This window comes from Trematomus bernacchii, unplaced genomic scaffold, assembly GCF_902827165.1.
Source record: "Trematomus bernacchii unplaced genomic scaffold, fTreBer1.1, whole genome shotgun sequence".
In the NCBI taxonomy this organism is placed as follows: Eukaryota; Metazoa; Chordata; class Actinopteri; order Perciformes; family Nototheniidae; genus Trematomus; species Trematomus bernacchii.
In genome coordinates, this window is record NW_022987648.1 from 14,653,169 (window position 1) to 14,673,838 (window position 20,670).

Genomic DNA, 20,670 nt, shown 5'->3' on the forward strand with positions numbered 1-20,670 from the left:
CTTTCTTTCGTACGCTTCCTCCCGCCGAGATCAGGTGCTTCTGCGCGCGGAGGACTGGAATCTCATGGAGATAACTTTGAAATGAAAAGAAGAAATAAACACATGTTAAATCACACTAATAGATCAGACAGTCTGCAGTGATTCCGTGCGAAGGTGGAGATGACTATTCCATTTGAAAAAGGAACTCTTACATTTATATTTAACTTCTAAACACTACTATCCAAACACTGCATTTGAGGAAACATGATTTAATTGTACTAATTTGAAGGTGGTCATATGTTAAACTCAGTTTCATGTTTTTTGTGCACCGATCAACTTCACCCTCACTGCAGATGTGCACCAAAGTAACATAGACGTTCATAAATGTAAGTTATTGTGGAGGTTTTTTTCCCAGTTAAATCAGGTGAAAACGAGAGAAAATTCTAATTCCAATTTACATACTATATTTCTAAGGTTGAAAACGCATACATTTTTCAAGTTAAGTTTTTGTTACTTAACCTCCACTTAATGTTATCAAATTAGGCTCTTCGAGTCCCTGCATCCAATAGGTCTAACCAAAAATAAGCACAGCAGCCAATTACGTTATTAGAAAACATTTGTTACTATGTTCTAGGTTAAATACTGTGATCATAAAATATAATGTTTTAAATTATAGTGACCTTACCTTGTTCAACTGACGCACAAAGCAGATTAAGAAGAACAACCGGCACTCCAGCATGTGTCAAATCAAGATATGAAACAGAAAAATCCCAAACTACCAAATATTTGTATTATAATCGACATCAGACAGTTGAAGACGTTTTACGCACGCCTCGCTCTCTCTTTAATTACAGACATGGCGTACTCCAATTACTGTGCCAGGTTACTAACACAATTTCGTGCATTTCAATAAATTCTTAAAAATATTTTAGGCTATTCTGTATTAAGATGATAAAAAACTGGACAGATATGGTTTTGTTTCGTGCGTAAAAGTTCAATAATGCTTCCCAAACGTTACACACAGAAACAACTGCGCAGCCTTAACGATAGGATACGTAAAACAAACGCATAAGGGTTTTGTGTCCGATCTGCTGCATCACTAGAATCAAACCTGTGGTTTCAGCTCCCCGTTGCGCTGACACCAGGGTTCCAGGAGGCCAGTATTGCATTATTGATCTCTCTTTCAATCAACGTGTGTCACTATAGTCAAATGCAGTAACAATCAGCCAACATACACAAGACATAGAAAAAAATATAGGAAACAGAAATTATCTTACCTTAACTTTAGGAGAAACCAATTACAGGAGCAGGGCCTCAAAAATAAGATTTTAAAAAGTGTTAAAGACGATTTCGTTGGAAAACTGTTACCACAAAGTAATCCAGTCGGACGACCAAACCCAATTCTCCTATGTTGTATTTTAAGTCACCAGTGCTCGTCGGAGTGGGAGAGAGAGGGAGAGAGAAAGAGCGAGGGAGAGGGTGGAGGTGGATGGAGATGAATGTGAGTGGTGGGTTTATTGGGTGCTGTCAGGTTGAGTAGATGGTGGATGAATGTCTTCCAGGGCAGGACGAAAATAGCACCTAATAGAGAGTGGCATGACGCACAGCCCGTTCGGAAAAGCTTTCCAATATAATAATATCACATTGCCAATAAATGAAACCTTTACTCTGCCAGGTTACAGCCCAGCCCTGATTGATGATCTTGCTCCACGATTACAGCATCGAGATTTTTATGCAGACGCTGGCTGTATGTGGTATATGTTGAGGGTGTAATCCCTGTGTAGAATGACTTTTTTTATTTTATCACCCACTTTACGCATGCAGCTCTGACGCTTTTTTATCCAAAGAACATCACTCCACTCACAAGCTTTTTCATTTGAATATTAAAACGTCTAAATCTACTTTATGTAAATAGACAGGAGTACGAAGAAGGAGCAATGGCGACTCACAGGGCATTTTTTTTTTCAATGATGTTACACATGTCACTAAATCCAGTCTTATATCCATAACATCAGGGTGTATTATATAAAGCTGATTAAAGTAATCAAGGAAAAAACTTGTATTACTAGTATCTTGTACTGTAAGTGACAATATCCTCTTTAGATGCTACACATTTATGTTGGCCAATATATGCATGGTAATGGTTGTTACCTCTTAAAGCCTGCCTTCAAACCATAACTGGGGAAATTAATAAAGGATCTCAAATATATCTATTATCTCTGTCTGACAGTAAATATTGTATTATGGGAGTTGCTTCCAGGCTTTCAGAAAGCTGTCCATGGTGCTGAATTTGGAAACCCTGAGCTCACAGCAGATATATTTAAAACACCAAATAGAGTTTTTTATTTTCTTTGGTGAAGCCTTTTGTGTGTCATTATTCCTTTAACTTCAATATTTGCCTTGATGTGATATTTCTTCATATATTTTTCAAAAAGGAATTCAATATGTTGTAGAAAAGCTGCATTCGGTTATATTTCAGTTAAACAAGCATTTTCCTTCTTTTCCTGAAAACCAAATAAGATCCATTGTTTAGGCAATATAAATGAGCTCCTTGTAAAGATGTTGATGCTCACTGGTTGGACTGCTGGAAATAAAATAAGTGCTTGAAATGCGACATGTCCTCTAATTGAGTGTCTGTGTGGCTGACAGGCTGCCAGACAGGGCAGCTCTAATTGGAACGTTTTATAACAAAAACACATCCACAGTACCACAGGTAGTTATAAGCAAACAGCCTAGAAAGCACCACAGCTAAATTCAGCCTCCACAAATGATACTTATATTTTACACTCATTTATAAAAAAATGTTAATATCCAGATTACAGCCTCAACAATACAGTATACCAATGGTGTGGTTTAGATTCATACAAAGCAGTTCCAACTAAAGGCTTTAAGCTGCCTTCTCACAAGATCTTCGTCGCCATCCAGTGGCTTCTTTAAGCTTTGCAAAATATATTCTTATACCTAGCACAGAAGGAAAAAACGTTGGCTAAATATTTAAAGGTCCCATGACATGCTTTTCCGGTTATTACCCATCCCCTTGTGTGTTATGTAGCTTTTTATGCATGTAAACGGTCTGCAGAGTCACAAACCCTCAAAGTACCCCCTGTAGCGAGTAAAACTCTAACAAAGAAAAGACCTGTCTATGCTGCCCCAGAACGCCTCGTTGGAGATTTCTCTTTTTCCATTTTTTTCTTCCTGGTCACAGTGACGTAACGACGACCAAATGGACCAATTGGTCCAAATGGACCAATCCGTGGAGCTCCTCACACACACACACTCACTCAGCCTTATCTTTTCTCAGGCTGTGAGTGTGTGGCGAACTGTGTGGCGAACAGCCTGGCTGTGAGTGTATGTGTGTGACACAGTTCCGCGGTGTCTCGCTGTCTCGCAGACCCCACGCAGCAACCAGGAAACGACACCAGTAATCCAGCTCACACTGTCCGCTCCTCGAGCCTCAAAGGGCGGAGCAGCGAGCCCCGCAACGTCCCGCCAACACGGCACCCAGACCCCACGCAGCATTCTCATCTGTTTGTCATTACTGGTGTCATTTTCTGGTTGCTAAGTAACGCCATTGTAACACATAATCACTGATGTTCCGCTGTAACGGTGGTGGACTCATCAGAACAGAGTGGGCGAGCTGACCAATCAGAGCACAGTGGGCTCATAGGGAGGGGGGGGGGGGGCAGGAGCTCCAACAAGCCGTTTAGGACAGAGAGTGAATACACATACTATACAGAGATGCTGTATGAGAAACCAATGTGAGTTTGGAACATTGAACAATGTAAATATATTCTAGTAGACCTCAACAATGGAATTATGATCAGTAGAAATGGTCATGTCATGGGACCTTTAGTACAGTCTGGTGTTAATACCTGCAGAAGAGTTTCCTGATAAACAATCAATAATTGATTTAATGGCATAAAGTCTCAATATCTCACCCATTGTAGGTCTCTATCCCAGCACCTGTATGGCAGCATGAAAAGCACAGGTGGAACCCATCCTGGTAACGATGACCCTGCTTACAGTATCCTAGTAACCAGCTTAATTACAGCTGTGGAATACTTTTCATGTCACAACATCTGCTTTGAAAAATGATAGTAAAAATAATAAAAACACATTAATATATGTTCAAATCCTTAGAATCTGTAATCTGTTGATTTTTATTTTCTTTGGCATGACAATATTGAATCCTGCAGATTCCTTTAAAATAAGTACACGTTTTAAATTGGATCCTAGAAACAAGTAAACTCCAACTCCAAATCAGGATACAGAAAGGAAAAATAGTTGATCCTTTAACGTTTGTTGCTCGTCTCCTGCCATTTGCAGTAAAATGTTGCCACCTTCTGGTCCTTTAGGTGGATTGCAGGAGGTCAACAGGTCCGCCCTCAGTCTGCTGACACAATGTGAGTTCAGTGAGCCTCTCAGATCAGGTTTAGGTCAGAAGAAAGCCAGAGCAGTTCTTTTGAATCTGTTGTATCCTTTCAGAATCAGATTTTTGGTCAGAAATGGTGATGTAAATGCTGGTCTTTCTTCGTTTTACGAGAGGATAAAATACTTGTTAAGATATTAAAATAAGTGTTCTGTTGACTCTTTGGTCTTTACAGTGTTTTTTACAGTCTCTGCAGTTATCGTGTTATTATTTCAGTCTTAGACATAGTTATGGAGCCTATAGCCACTGCTGGAGGCGGAGCAAAATGAAGGAGCACGATTGTCCCTCAGGGCCTCGTGGGGCTTGTAGGGTGGAGCAGGAGGATAGATTGGGTTGAAGGGGGGGGGAGCTGATAATGGAGGGCTCCTCTGCATACGGGGGGGTCTCTGTGACCTGTCAGGGCTGCTGCTCCAGCAGAGCACCATCCCCCCGCTCAGGCTGAGGAAGGCCGAGGCGAAGCCCAGGTACACGGCCAGGCCGATCTCATACTTCATCCCGCTGGGGATGAAGGGGTCGTAGAAGTCCAAGATGACATCATTGGTGGTCCAGGACACGGTGATCAGGCAGAGCAGGCCGGCACAGATGAAACAAACCCCCCCACTCAGCACCAGGGGGGACTTGATCACTGAGTGGCGGGCGAAGCGGGTGCACTTCATCCCCATCACAGACACCAGAGAGGCCAGCACTGAGGTGACGCAGGAGAGCACCATGAGCGCCCGGGCAGCCTGGTGGGGAGAGAGACAATACTTTAACATTGGGATTAAATATGTCATATCAGATCATCCATCTATCCTTCTGGGCAATGAATTAGCAAATGTGCCTTTCGTTAAGACTGAAACTACATAATCAATAAAACCCTTTATATTTATATTTTTCTTGATTATCATTTTGTAAATAAAATGTCTGTGTCTAATCAAATTCTCAAATTTGATTGGCTGAAATTCGAGAATGTTCGGCAACTATTAATCAATTATGAAACTGGCAATTTTATCTACAGCTACTGGTAGAGAAGAAATGGTTTCAGGTATTATCTATATTTTGAGTCAATTAAGACTTGAGAAAGAGTTTTTTGGGCAAACATTATATAAATGAAATGCAAAATTATTCAGTTCATCAACAAGTGTTGTCAAATAGGTGTACTGATTTGTTACACAAGTTGGTTTAGTCAACTTTTTGGGTTTTGTTCTTGCATAGAATAATGATATTTATTTCACTTTACGTAAGCAAACAATGGCCACTTGCAGTAATAACTTATTACCATCTTGTAATCAGAATAAGAATACTTTATTTATCCCAGAGAAAATAAGGTTTTGTGACAGTTGCTCCATTTTAAGACGAAAACAGAAAAGGTTAAACAATAATACAATAAAACAATTATATATATTTACATAAGTAGTTCAAGTAAGAATTTGCAATAAATACTACATGTACAGTATATTCCAATATATACAGTGGTGTATTAGTATAAAATATGATGTTGAATTGCACATTTGAGTAGGGTTGTTATGTAATATATATATGTAGTATTATGGTACTTATATTCAATACAAGTGCTTTCAAATGTATTATAATTATTGTTATAAACCAAAACGTTCCCTAAAGTATATCTGTGTAGTACCTGCAGGTCTTGAGGCAGTGCCAGTAAAGATCTGTACACCTCACACTGGTAAATGCCCGTACTGTGCCACACACACTCCATCCACAAGCCTTTCATATAGGCGGTGGCTGTGATGATGTTGGAGCCCACGTAGGCCGTACTGCGCCAGTGGGGGAGCACCGTTGCGACAACAGTTCCTACCAAACCCAACAGCCCCAGGAAGAAGCCGAGGAGCTGAACCGCCATGCTCGCCATGATTCGCTCGCTCGGACAATCTGCAAGGTACAAAGTTTGAAAAACCTGTTAATAAGCGCGTACACACAGGAGAGAATTAAGAGCACTTGGAGGTCTCAGAATACATAGGCCTCTGAATAGGCTCAACAACGTACATTAGATCAACAGGGTACATAAGTAAAAAGGGCAGAAAGTCCTCTAGGGCAGCACAGTAAATCTAAATGTTGTTGAAATATGGACTAAGGGAATATCCAAATCGCAAGGGCAACATTTGGTAAAGGCAAAACAAATTGAAGATATAATTATTAAGCTGCAAAGAAGTTTTCTACAGACTTAATACAATTCCTTGTTTGGCACAGAAATATATCCTATTTTCCTACCATGATGATTAAATATACCATGATGATTACATATAGATTAAAACTAGAATATGAATAGTGTTTCAGTCCCTTTAATATCGGGAATCATAGCGCAATTGCAATACCAGTCAAAATCCCAGCCCTTAATTCCACACACAGACAAAACTTACCGCCACATACAAAAAGAAACACTTCCAGAACAAAACCCCAGTCCCCTCAGGCTGAAGATGAGGCTGGGTTCCGGCTGTTATCTGCACGGCCCCCAGCAGTACAGTAAATTCCCCCGAGCTTACATCCAGTCACAGAGTCTGAGCCATTCCTCAAGTGTCTCCGGAGTGTGGGCAGAAAAAGCTGTGGAAACCTTCTGGCATCTGTCTCTGGTGAGTGGCAGGTGACTGCATCTGTAACTAATGAGAGCAGTGTTCAGCTTCACCTGTTTACCGCTCTCCTCTGGAGGGCGAAACCACAGCCGTCTATTTGTTAAGCTCCACACTACCCCTCAGGAAAGGAGACGCACGGAGAGGGAGGGAGAGGAAATTAAACATTTACAGAAACCACCCAAGCTGAAAGTACTGTTATAAACCACTAACTTTGAACCCTTTTCACAGCTCTGCAGGGTATTTTGAGAGGGACATGATGACAGAGTACTTCTAGCTGCTGGGCCCCAGATAGTGACAATAGTAGTGACAAATGTTGTGATAACTTATTATTATGTCTAATTTAATCTCTGCCCTGAGATCACCTGGAAATCTATTTTTATAAATCAACACGTGACTTTAAACATTTCACAACTGAACAGGAAGTGCAGCAACAAACACATTTGAAGTTAAGCATTGACTTTTGTTCCTTCTCTGTGTTTTGAAGAAACTGTTCCTATTTCCTATCAATGACAACACAAGTTTTAAAAATAATAATCAAGCAACCATAAATGAAAACATTTTACAATACTCACTTAAATACAAATAGCTTGTTGTTCCCACAAGAGTGAAACAGAGCAACTTTGAATTATTTTAAAAGCAAGGAAAGCACACCATGCTCATACAGACCCATTGTTTTGACTTCCTCAGATAACAAAGGATGTTTATAAAGCTCCATGATTGTTCAGTGTCAGACCTGGCACTGTTGGGATCTCTTAATTTATCAAAGATACAAGCTTCATTGTGTTTAATGATTGACTACACTGAAGGCATACCAAGTGAGCAATAGAAACAAAGGCAGGGCTGTGAAAAGCATCTTGATTCACATTAGATTGCACTAAATTAGCCTGCCCCAAGCCAATGTAATAATAATAATATATATGTGCAATAAACACTTATTGGCAGCTTGAAACTGATGTTTGAACTGGCTGCTACTCAACAAATGTTATATGTTACTTATATGATTCTGTTTTCTTCTAGTTTGTATCTTCTTGGTCAAATGCACTTATTGTAAGTCGCTTTGGATAAAAGCGTCAGCTAAATGCAATGTAATGTAATGTTATATGTTCACACTTACCATAGATGTCAACTTAATTTATTTATTTTATGACGGTGTGCATCTTTATTCTATGTTAGTCATCATTATCTTTACTTTTTATATACACTGTACCTTTAGCAGTCTGTAAATGTAACAATTTCAATCTCTGTGCTATGTTGGAGGAATAAAGGATTTATGATTCTGAAACTTTTTTAACACTTTCCAATTGCAATTTCAACACTTTAACTACTGTTCATTGAATACTGCTTAACCTTTTACTTCTATATTTTTAGTAACACATTTGAATACTCACAAACAAGGTCAAACGAGGACTACAGAGCCATGGTCACAGGCGTCCAGAAGGCACACTTCCAGATAAATAAGGCAATTGGCATTGATTCCACAACGAGCAGCTCCTTCTGTCTCTGCTGCCGCCTCCTCAACACACACTGAATATGTGTTTGTGCTGCAGGATTGTCAGATATGTGACTGGTCAGTGTTAAATATCATCATCAGCGTTATCCCTGTCAGCTCTAGGATCATCGTGTCAGAGATGACATGAGAGAAAGTCTTAGTGATGGCTTGTGGCTCTGGACAGATAAACCCGTGGACCTGGAGGCAGAGCAGAGTTGCAGAAGCAGAGACAGACAGAAGAGATATTGTCCTCCCTGCTGGTGCTGTTCCTTTCAATTATGTAGCTCTCTGTAACACAACATTTGGTGAATGGATAACGGACCAAATCAAAAGAAAGAATGAAAAGATCAATAAATGAATCTGCTTAGCACATTATAAGCTATTTGTAGAAGAACATGAATAAATGAAATACAATTAGGGTTTAATCGGCAGGCATTCAAACAGATGATTTTAGCCAAATATACTTCATAGTGAAGTTGTACTGTAGGTGTTTGTGTGGGTGTGGTACATACTCTTCTGCAAGCCAGGTGAGGTAATTTCAAACGTTCAAAGGTCCATCCTCTTCCTTTGCAGTTCTCGTCTCTCTTCTCCCTCAGTGTAACCTAGCGTGACACCCTGTTGGTATACAGGAGCATTTTCCCGGCCCTTCCCCTGGGACCCTTGTGTAGAACTCAGGTCTCTGTCAGAGCTCCATAGTGAGGGGATGATCCTCTTTGAAGTCTTCCTGTGGGAGACGCCATTTGAATGAAGAACCCATAATAGTCTTAGTTAAGCAGAATAATCCTGTGATTAGCAGCTGAGCATACAGTAGCTGCTCTGTTGTGCACGGTGCTGGAGGGTAACACAGCCACGATGGTGTGTGAAGCACAGACCTTCATTTTTTTGAGGATCTGAAAAGCTTCACACTTTTGTGTAGGCCTACTGCATATTCATTTTCAATGATATAATAGCAAATATACACAACATTCCAAAAATATAGTAGCACTTAAATGGCTGCACTCTCAAGCAGGTGTTCTGTCTGATCTTTGCTCAGGTGGAGGGTGGGAGGAGTGTTAATGGGAGTTACCTCAGGTCATGGACTTCATGAACTATTAGCACAGACAGAGTGTCAGATCATTGACAGCCATCACTAAAATGCAAAACATAATAATTGTCTGGAGTTTGAATAGAGCCTTTTAGATCACTGCGGAGGATATACAGTAAACCAACTAGAGCAATGCTGGATTACAATTGGATATTTTAAAGGCTATAATTTACTGTAACTATGCTGTACTATTATTACAATATAATACAGTTTATAAAGCAGACTGTACTACATTTCAGAGGAAAATACATTAAAGTCTAACTAATAGAGCTATATGTTATTGCTGGATTTGATTTGATAACTTTATGGGGACAAGATATTCTAAACAAAATCATCAGTTAAAAAGCAATTTTATGAAAAAAGATAGGATGTCAAATAACTATATCCTCCAATAGGCTACTAGTATACTTATATTTAACAGAGATTATTATGGAAGAGTATTACATTTCAGAGAAAATGCATTTTAGCGTACTACATCACCAGCTGAAGTTAGACATTACTTTCATGTCATTTTGTGTAACTTATACTTCACTTAAGTAAATAATAGCGTCTGCTAATACTTCCTAGCTTTACCATTACATTCTGAATACTTTACCTTAACTAACTTGTCATTAATGGTGTATTTTAATCAAACTTCACTGAAATTGTTTATTGTTTTCTTACCGCAAAGGTCACTTCCGCGTTAGAGTCAGAAAAGTGATTATATTTCGCGCCGTTGTGTCATCAAAGAAAGCTAATGTGACACACAGCTGTCTCACTTCAAATCTGTCATCTGCTGGCTATTCACATTAATAAGTTATAGTTCTGGTAAGAATTCAGGGTTTTGGGTTCTCTCGTTAGCTTGTATTTCTATAATATACATGTATATCGGTGAATACATGAACCTGAAGGTTATTAAAACCGAAAATATACTAGTGTTTTAAATTTTTCGGGAGTTTAGATTAGCATGTAAGCTACCTAGGTTAGCTAGCTATAGTAATTTACCATTTTCTTTTAGCTTACTTGAGGCTAGCAGCTTGAGATTTACTTTGACTTTCCAGTCAAATTAAGCCTTATCTCGTTTTGTACAGTAAATTAAGGGGTGGTGGCAATGGTGAGGACAGCCTCCAGAAATGTTGGGAAGTACACATCGACCCACAAATCACGAAAGAGGAATATTCACCGGCCCCGGCCGCGGCCCACCAGGACCATCGTGACCCGCAGCCAGTGCCTCACCGTCGGCTGCTTCTTCCACAGGCTCCCGTCAGAGGTGTACCACATGATCCTGGATAAAATGTCCAGTAGGTGCAACTAGTTAACTTAACCTCAGTGTATTATGGCTTACAAAGCACATCAGAGGTGGGACTTTTGTAAAAGTAGAAGTACCAGAGTGTAGGAAAAGTAAAAGTAAAAGTTTGAATTACTTGTATACTGCAGGGTAGCTAAGCTGTTACACCTGGAGTAACATTCACACGCTACCGTAGCTTGTGAATGTTACTCCAGGTGTAAGTCTTATTTAAATTTTGATTATATTTCACATCATTAATCCCTATCTGCAAGGTAACTAAATGCATTAAATAAATGTAGTGAAGTAAACGTACACCTTTTACCTCTGAAAAGTAGTAAAACATTGAAATACTCAAGTAAAGTACTTAAGTACAGTACTTGAGTAAATGTACACAGTTACACCAATAAAGCACATGCAGTGTACACAGTACTGTATGTACCAACCCGTTTTTGGCATGTCAAAAATATATGCAGATTTCTTCAATTTGAACACTACTTTTAGGAAACCTTATTAAAAGATAGTAAAGTAAAAAATGATTTTTAAGTGAAACAAACATTTTAATGACAATTTCAATATTTAAAATGTATGTGATGAAATTGTGTGTTTTTGTCAGTGCTGGAGATCAGTATTTTCAGCATGGTGTCCAAGGAAATCACTCGATCTGTTGTGGAGTACATCACCACCCTGGCCTGGAAGAATAAAACCATCATTCAAAGCTTTCACCACTCAACTTGCCCTGAACAGAGATCCACTATTGGACACTACAGAGACCTGGGTAAGTGCAAAAGTATATTTGGTTGAAGGTTTGACCTTGAATAGCTTTTCTCCTCAATGTAGGGATTTCTATCTTTTGCTATCAACCTGTTGATCAATGGCATCCACATCACTGATAGCCGTTTCCAGTATTTAACATTTAAATGATCATCATACAACACTAGGGATAAGTTACCCTGTGAAGTGAATGTATAGGAAAGATATTAACTTGTATTTTTTTATTTGATACTATGCTTTTGTGTTTAATGTCCCAGGTTTGTTGTTCAAGAGATCTACCCTGTTGCAACCAACAAAGGACAGGTTAAAGTTTATCTTTAGCGAGTTTTCACAGGTAAGAAAGGGACAGGTGAGAGGACAAGAAGGATAAGATAATATGAGATATGAAATGCTACATCAACAAAAAAAAACATATGCATTACACCAGGATAGAATATGAAATTTGTCCCATAGATAATACTCAAAGACCTTGCCTCCTTACTTTACATCCTTTGGAATGCTGCACATGCGAACATTGCAATCTTGTAGTGTAAATGATATATTATTCAATATTCAGTCCTAATGTCATTTGATCGTAACCTATGTAATGATGAGGCAAATAAATAATAATCTGTTTTAGGTTCCCTGCTTCCGGTTGGAGCAGTGCTTGAAACCAGACTGCGTTGGCTTCCTCAGCTACGGAGTCTTCCTCCAGGTCAGGGCGTCATAGAAATACAGATTATGGTGCTGTAAACTGAACATTTGAATTTTTCACAATCCAAATATGGATTAGTGGGGATAAACTCAAGGTTGAAGCGGAATATATCATGTGAAATCATCATCATCATTTCATGTTCGTTGGATACTTTACAGACACTGATCGCAGGGTGGGATGAGCTGGAGTGCCACAGAGTGTTCAACTTTGTGTGTGACCTCACAAATCTGCTGCAAAAAATAGAGATAGTCGTCACTGGAAAGCCAGGTGTGTTTAATGTGATTATTATATCTTTCAAATAATTCTGATTGCTTTGCTCGTTTTGTGGAAAAAATGTAAACAAAAGTGGTGGAAGCTGGTTAACTAAATGTTGCATTTAAGCTATTCATATGAGTTTCCCTGGGTCTTTCATCTCTGATATTGAATTATTATTATAAGAATTCATGAACTTATTTGTACTGACTTTGCCTTTTCCCATTGAGTTTTATAAAATACTTAAAAGACATAAAAACCAACAACAACATGTCTTATTTCTGTTCTGGCCCTCAGGTGTGAGGTGGTACCAGAAGCTGCAGCTCCGTCTCTTCTGCCGTCAGGTTCTGTTGGACCCGTGGTCCAACCAGATGGACACTCAGTTCTGGCTGATGCAGCTCCTGAAGCCGTGGCCCCTGGTCAGCCAGGCCCACCTGCTGTTAACCCTCTATGGCCCTCTGCTGCCTGAGGGTAACAATGCTCTATACTAACAGTTCATTAAAACAAGCAGTAAGCGGGGTTTGTGTTTAATTAACTTTATAAGAACATATTGATCAGTCAAATTAATTTTTGTCATAAGAATAACGTTTCTGGATTTGTTTACATGAAAACATGATCAGACTGTAATCTTCCTTTCCAAAAGTAAGTGCATGCAATATTATTTAAAAAACGCAACACATCATAGTTAGTGGGGATATTTCCCTGAGATTCTTTTCAAAATATAGTTTCCTCTTAGCTGTGGTTGATAACTATGTTGAAATGTGTTGACATTTAATTGAAATGTACAATGAAAGGTTAGGAGTTTGAATAACCTGATGTTTTAGTGTTAAAAAGCAACATATAGTTGTATGATGTCACCCAAATGAACAACCTATACTGTAGTGTTTGACTCTTGTGCAGGAGACCTGGGCAGCTTACACTGAAGTTGCAAAACTTTAGTTTAGTTGAGCTTCCTGTAGATTTTTCTCCACTGTGATGTGGTAATAACATGAAATAGTCAGTGAGGTTCTCTCCTCTGTGCAGGCACCCTGGGGTGGCAGGATCTGGTGGAGAGGGGTCTGCCTCACAGCGCCCTGTGGGACCTGGCCAGAGCCATCCTGCTGCTTTTCAGCAAACTAGAAGTGAAAGGCCAGAACACCAACTCACTGGTGGCAATATTCACGGAGCTCATTGGTATCATACTTCAGTTCTCTCTCAAATGTTTTCGTAGACAACATATTGGTGTTACTGATTGTAGACTTAATTGTCTTCCTCCTCCTCCTCTTCCTCACATGCAGTCATTCCTCAGCCGTGGCATGTGGAGAACGTGGCGCGTCTGTTGGTGCTGTGTGGCAGCAGTCTCTGCTACACTATACTAGCCAGCAAGGCGGTCAATGGACGACTTCTCGAGATCTCCAGACTTATCGTGTACATCATACTGGTGAGAGTACTGCTTATTTTACCATCAGCTAAAGGAAATTAGTTTAAATGTAATCCTCAATTAAGGTTAATCTGGTGTGTTTGGACGATCTGCTTTCATCTGAGAATTGGATATTGGCCTGGTCATTTTGAAGCTATATATATTGGTGGTTGTGACTCATTTTGGCATATCTGCTCATTCTTGAGGGAGCTAAAACCATACCCAACATGCACTGGACAGAAAATTGTCAGACAGGTCCTAACTACTCATCTACAGGCTGTTAGAGTCACTTGTGCTGTCTAAGTGCTTAGTATGATTAGTTATTCTGTAAACCTCCTCCTGGGGTCGCCTTAGCAGTTGAGATGTAAATCAGCCCTAAAAATGCTAATAATGTTAGCCATTGGTTCTCCTGACTGGATGTGATCTAGTGCTTGATTTCCTTGATTTGCCCTCCTCCTCAGGTGTGTGAGAAGGATGGCTATCACATGTCCTGGGCGGTGAAAATGGTGCAGAACCTCTGCAAGGTCTTCGCAACGCCTCCGGAAAGGTTCGGCTTCCTTCAACAACTGGAGAACATGTTTTCAGATGTCACCAGGGAGTTCTTCGAGTTTTCTGTTACAGGTGAGGTGTGACAGTATCCTACAGCGCAAATATAACTTAATTCATCTTTAGTCTTGACTCCAAAAACGTATCTTGAAGAAACACTAGACAGCATTTACATTTAGATAGTGGGCTTCAATAAAAGCTTAAAAAAACCAAGGGAATTATATAATATAGAGTAGACAGTGCAGCCCATTTAAGGTGGAAGGAAGATGCTATACGTTTAAAGATGGTGTAACGTTCAATTTAAAATTATTTATACGATGTATGTATTCTGTTTATGTAGAGAAAAAGCATGGTAGAGTGGTAGTAGGGGAATAGAATTGCCTGCAGAGTGGAGCCGCTTGTTTTTAAAGTCTGTTTGTTGACAGAGATGGAGTAATAATAATAATAATAATAAATGGAATTTATAAAGCGCCTTACAAGGGACCCAAGGTCGCTGTACATGGTGGACAGACAAAACAAAACAGACAAAGAGGAGCAAACAAAACAAAAATAAAATAAAGGAGGCCGGGGGACCAGGAAAGGACTAGGGTCCAAAGGCCAGGGTGAACAGGTGAGTTTTCAGTGCGGATTTGAAGATGTCCAGTGAGGCAGCGTTCCGTATCTCAGCAGGAAGTGCATTCCAGAGGGTGGGGGCCGCAACACTGAATGCCCTGTCACCCACAGTACGAAGGCGTGAGCGGGGGATGGAGAGCAGGCCCGTGTTTGAGGACCGCAGACTCCGAGAGGGGGTGTAGGGATGTAGGAGGTCTGTAATGGCGCGTTTCCACTACAGCGCGGAGCACGGTTTAAGAGGGCTGTGACGTCAGCGGCCCGTCTTTGGTTGCGTTTCCACTTGGCCTAGAACCGGCCGGCGGGTCCTAATTCACAGTTTTTCTGGCCTCATAAAATCGCGGGTCTAGGGCCAGAGACAACGAGGCTGAGTCGGGCTGAGTATGCTAAACTAGAGAGAGCATCGCTGGCAAGGGGGCAACAACTACAACAAGATGGACATATTTGACCGTGATTTAATTGTAATACACGTTTCTAAATGATGCCGAAGTAACAACATACTGATACCGGTTAGTAAAAACCATGAATTAATGCTTTGACAAGTCTGCAGACAGACGGCAGGCGAAAAACCTTTTAAAATGCGTGTGTTCTAAATGGAGATTGGCTAAGCTAACGCAGTATATGCTCCGACGGTCCACACTCACAACAACGGCCTATACAGACATAAATAAAGCAGCGACTGTATTCACCATGACACAGGCAGTCTGTGGTTAGTACTTGTTTAACTTTTGTCTAGTTTCTGAACATATATGAGGAGCTGTGAGCTCTGAGTGCTAACAGCTAACGGCTGTGTTGTTTTTCTGGGGTTTTCTGAAGATCACGTCACGGCTCCGCCTACACTGCGTTACTATAGATACTACCCCAGTTCCTAAACTGTAATGGAAATGCGCCATAAAGTGAGCCAGTCCTAACGAGGCCCAGCCATACCGAGCGGGGCCGAGCGAGGCCGTGTAGTGGAAACGCGCCATTAGGTACTGGGGGGCGAGGGTATGGAGGGACTTGTACGTGAGGAGGAGTGTTTTGTAGTGAATCCGGGACTTGACCGGCAGCCAGTGTAGGTGGATGAGGGTGGGGGTGATATGTTGCCATGGCTTTGTGCGGGTTAGAAGCCTCGCGGACTCGAGTGGCGATTTTCGGGACTCGTGACTCGACTCGGACTCGCACACTGATTGACGCGACTCGGACTTGGACTCGTGAATTCTCGCGCACGATGACTTGGACTCGGACTCGTGAATTTTTCCCCCACGATGACTCGGACTCGACTTGTACATTGACGCTCCGACTTGGACTCGGACTCGAGCAAGTTTTCTCTGGAGTCTGATGTCCTCTATCCTGGCGTGTGCACCTGCGAGGCGAGTTCACGTACTTGGCCCCGCTATTCCAGTCTAAAGATGTCTAGAGACACACCCCGCATCGTGCTGTATGCTTTCACACATTCTGCTTCCACATTGGAAAAGAGCAGCGCAAAATGCTCTATGTGGAAACAATATTGAAGAGAAGGCTCCGTAACACATTACTCTAAACATCGAGTTCAGACATATAGGATGTCTTGAACACTATCATCAGAGTAACGTGATCTAATCAATAAATAAAGATTCAGCCGATAACACGAAAGCACATGGCTACTTAAAGGACAGGTGTCATGGCCATTTCTACTGATCATAATTCCATTGTTGAGGTCTACTAAAATAGATTTATACTGTGCAATTTTCCAAATTCACATTGGTTTCTCATACAGCATCTCTGTAAAGTATGTGTATTCACCGGTATTCACTCTCTGTCCTAAACGGCTTGTTCGAGCTCCTGCCCCCCCCTCCCTGTGAGCCCAGTGTGCTCTGATTGGTCGAGAAGCTGACAGGCTCGTTGCTGCTCGCACACACACAGACACACACACTGCTGCGGGCTGCTGCAGGAGCAGACAGGCTTGCCGATACAGCTAGAACAAGCTAAACTCATCCTGAGCACACACAAACACTCACAGCCGAAGTAAAAACAATAAGTGTGGCTTGATATTGAGTAAGAAAAAGGTTTATAACGCAGTGAGAATGGGTCTGCGGAGAGCATTTCTCCGCGATCCCAACGTAGTAGTCCGAAAAACGTTTACCCATTTAAACAGTCGTGGTAGATACCTTGTTTGTTTTAAACATCATAAATACACAAACAACAATGAATACTTACAGGTTGTGTACCCGAGCTCCCGCTGGTCCAAACAAAGTAGGAACAGCATCGTTCTTCAGTGCCCTATGCTGTACATATCCGGCATGAATCGCTGAAAGGTTTGGGAAGCTTTGTTTCGTGAAAGGCTGGCAGAGGGTGAGGCCTCTGGGTATTCCCACATCACAGTACCCAGGAAGAAAATGAGAAATCTCCAACGAGGCGTTTTGGGGAGGTATTTTCTGTGTTAGAGTTTTACTCGCTACAGGGTGTACTTTCAGGGTTTGTGACTCTGCAGACCGTTTACATGCATAAAAACCTTCATAACACACAAGGGGACGGGTAATAACCGGAAAAGCATGACACCTCTCCTTTAACATGCAGAATGTCGTCATTGTGCATGCTAAGTAGCCATGTGCTTTCTGGGGCTTAATCTTTATTGATAGAATTTAAACATTCACTATAATAATTGTAGCGTCCCCGGCTGAATGATGGTCAGACTCTCTAACTGATGGTATCTGTTAATTGCACACCCTTGCTTTTTTACAATCATTACCAACGTAAGAGCTTGTGCCCTTATCAGCCAGGTGCTAAAAACCGAATGCAACTATTTAGTATATGTTAATTTATTCGTCATCTATCCGTCATTATACATGTCTGTTCACTGCTCCGTCGTCCATTGACTTCCGGTAAAAGTTCCTTCAAAATAAGAGTCCCGATCTTATTACTATCAAAATAAAAGTGCAAAACGAAAACTTTACCATAAGAAAATATTGGCATACAAATATAATCACTTCTCTAAAAGGTAACTCATTTTAAATATAGTTAGAAGGTAATTTACAATAATATAAATCATAATAATAATATTAATATGAATATTATTAATAAGCTTTATATTTGTATAGAGTGGCGAAGTCCCTCCCCTTCCGGTGGACCTCCATGGGACCTTATTTCGGAAAAATTATGTATTGAAGTCAATGGAGAGAGAAAGATTATCTTTCGATCCCGTTTGAATTGTGCCACGAATTACACATATGATGTTTGTCAATTTAAAAGATCATTTTGCAAGTAAAAAAAAAAAAAAATGTGTCGTAAAACTGTGAAGTAACACATTTGTTTGTGTGAAACGCTCAATGAACTACATCTCTGTTCTCACAGAACAACACACGTCACCAAGATGGCCGTCACTACTGTCTTGTCAACAAAACGATTGACTACCCTCACTATCACCACAATGAAACACGTCCTGAAGAATGTCATGCAAAGCTGCCTGCCTGCCTTCCTTTGATTCTCTCTGAACTGCCTGGTCGTTTTAATGTTTAATGTCAACCATTTGTGCAGATAGCATGAAGTAGAGAAGATCGTCGATGCTAGCGTTAGCGTTAGCATTTCTCCCCCGGGCTTAAATTGTGTATTATAGAATGATCACACCGGTGACAGTACTCTTCAAAGGGTTCACGAAATATTACTACTACTCTTACTGTTTAACATGTTGGGTTACTTAATGTTACTTCATGTTAAGGCTAATAAAAATGACAAGGCTGTAATGCTAACTAACGTGCTAGCTACTAGCTAGCTTGATCCAGACACTCCTGGTCCTTTCATCAGACGGGAAGCGAAAGAACGAGCAAGACCCATTGCTGGTATGATAACAACCTGGTACTAAGCACACAGGCATCTTGTTAAAGTTATCTTATCTTAGCCAGCGCCATATAGATAGATTATATCTATATGGCGCTGATTTTAGCTATCTCTTAGTGGAGGAAAACAATTGTGACATCACTTACGCAACTCTGGGATTTGTAGTCTTTCTAGTTGCGTATTTTTCCTAGTCTTATATTTCAACAGTTTTACGACAAACTGTGACTTTTTTTACATGGAAATGATTTTTTAAGATTGACAAACATCATATGTGTAATTCATGGCACAATTCAAACGGGATCGAAAGATAAGTTTTCTCTCGCCATTGACTTCAATACATTATTTTTCCGAAATAAGGTCCCATGGGGCGGAAGTAGAAGGGCGTGACTTCGCCACTCTATAGCACCTATTACAAGAATTGTAGCCAAACTCGCTTCACAGCAGTTCAATAGACAGATTAGTATAACATGACAGGATAAGAGCAATGTGTTTTTTATATATCTGTTGTAATTTATTGTCTTTTATTGTGATTGTAGTAATGTGTTTTTATGTGATTGTAGTATTTATTACATGTACAGCACTTTGGCCCGACCAAAAATCGCTTTTAAATGTGCTTTATAAATAAACTTTGAGAGGAGCAGCTACATTTCAACAAATATATCCACTAAGATTAATACATGAAGACTTGTGACTCGGACTTGACTTGGACTCTTCTTGGGTGACTCGGACTTGGACTCGGACTCAAACACAGGTAATGATGACTCGGATTCGACTCGGACACTCCTTGGGTGACTCAGACTTGGACTCGGACTCGAACACAGGTAACGATGACTCGGACTCGACTCGGACACTCCTTGGGTGACTCGGACTCAAACACAGGTAATGATGACTCGTACTCGACTCGGACACTCCTTGGGTGACTTGGACTCGGACTCGACTCCGACTCTCCCTAGGTGACTCGGACTTGGACTCGGACTTGAAAAGTGGGGACTCGAGAGTGACTTGGACTCGTGAATTGGTGACTTACAACACTGTTTGTTGATGTTTGCTGTGTATGTGTGTCACAGCTCCAACAGATGGCATATATAGGGTACTCCTAATTTCTCATTAATTTATTGAACATATTTTCAGCTTATTTTATCTAGGTTTTTAAACTGAGGTAGACTAGAACAAACAACAATATAATTAAATGTAAAAAAAACGTGACTTTGTCTTATTGCAACTGCTAAAGATTTGTTTAATACCTCCGCAGTGCCTCTGATTGAAAAGAAAGTGATCACTAATACCATCATCTGTTCTCAGGAAACCAACCCGAGGACAGGGAGACTTTCCAGAGCCTGTGCATCCTCCTGGACTCCAGCGCCCGCTTCCACACTAAATTCCTCCACATGTTCCTAAAATAGGAGCGACGCAGATTTAAAGTGACAAGAAAATGAGCTGGGGAAGGAACAAACGTCAATAATGAATAGAGATAACTGAAGAAGTGAACAAAAGAGGGAGATGGACCTTTTTAACATTAGAAAGACTTGAAACCTACAGTTTGAAATCTAGGGGGAATTTTGTTGACAGTTCTCTATACACTGTAAACAACCCTGCATTTCTTGGTTGAAAATACAGCTGTTGAAGTTCTTATGACCAATAAGACATTTTTTTTACAAGTTTTATATTCCTCCGTAAGTTTTAAAATCTTGTTCTTTGTAAACATATTGCATGTTAATGTTCAAAAACTATTTAATATGTATTTATTAACAGTAACTGTATTTATTAAAAGTATTTATTCACATTG

The 20,670-nt window shown here is 40.4% G+C and overlaps 2 protein-coding genes across 3 annotated transcripts; one reads left to right on the plus strand and one right to left on the minus strand.

Moving 5' to 3' along the window:
- Window positions 1-4,143: 4,143 nt before the first annotated feature.
- Window positions 4,144-8,457, minus strand: LOC117485793 (claudin-14-like). Of its 2 annotated transcripts, XM_034134494.1 has the most exons (4): window positions 8,367-8,457; window positions 6,769-7,005; window positions 6,027-6,280; window positions 4,144-5,133 (listed from the first exon to the last, which is right to left on the minus strand). In XM_034134494.1, exons 3-4 carry the CDS (start codon window positions 6,258-6,260, stop codon window positions 4,627-4,629), a joined length of 741 nt encoding a protein of 246 aa, XP_033990385.1. In that variant the 5' UTR covers window positions 6,261-6,280; window positions 6,769-7,005; window positions 8,367-8,457; the 3' UTR covers window positions 4,144-4,626. The 2 variants fall into 2 exon arrangements, with proteins under 2 accessions (XP_033990385.1, XP_033990386.1); XM_034134495.1 differs by lacking the exon at window positions 8,367-8,457 and having other exon boundaries at window positions 6,769-7,052.
- LOC117485898 (F-box only protein 47-like) lies at window positions 6,826-20,287 on the plus strand. The gene is made up of 12 exons (XM_034134599.1): window positions 6,826-6,978; window positions 9,501-9,507; window positions 10,631-10,831; window positions 11,432-11,593; window positions 11,847-11,923; window positions 12,209-12,283; window positions 12,442-12,550; window positions 12,833-13,006; window positions 13,559-13,708; window positions 13,813-13,955; window positions 14,396-14,555; window positions 20,187-20,287. The coding sequence occupies exons 1-12, from the start codon at window positions 6,826-6,828 to the stop codon at window positions 20,285-20,287; spliced, it is 1,512 nt and encodes a 503-aa protein (XP_033990490.1).
- Window positions 20,288-20,670: the final 383 nt, after the last annotated feature.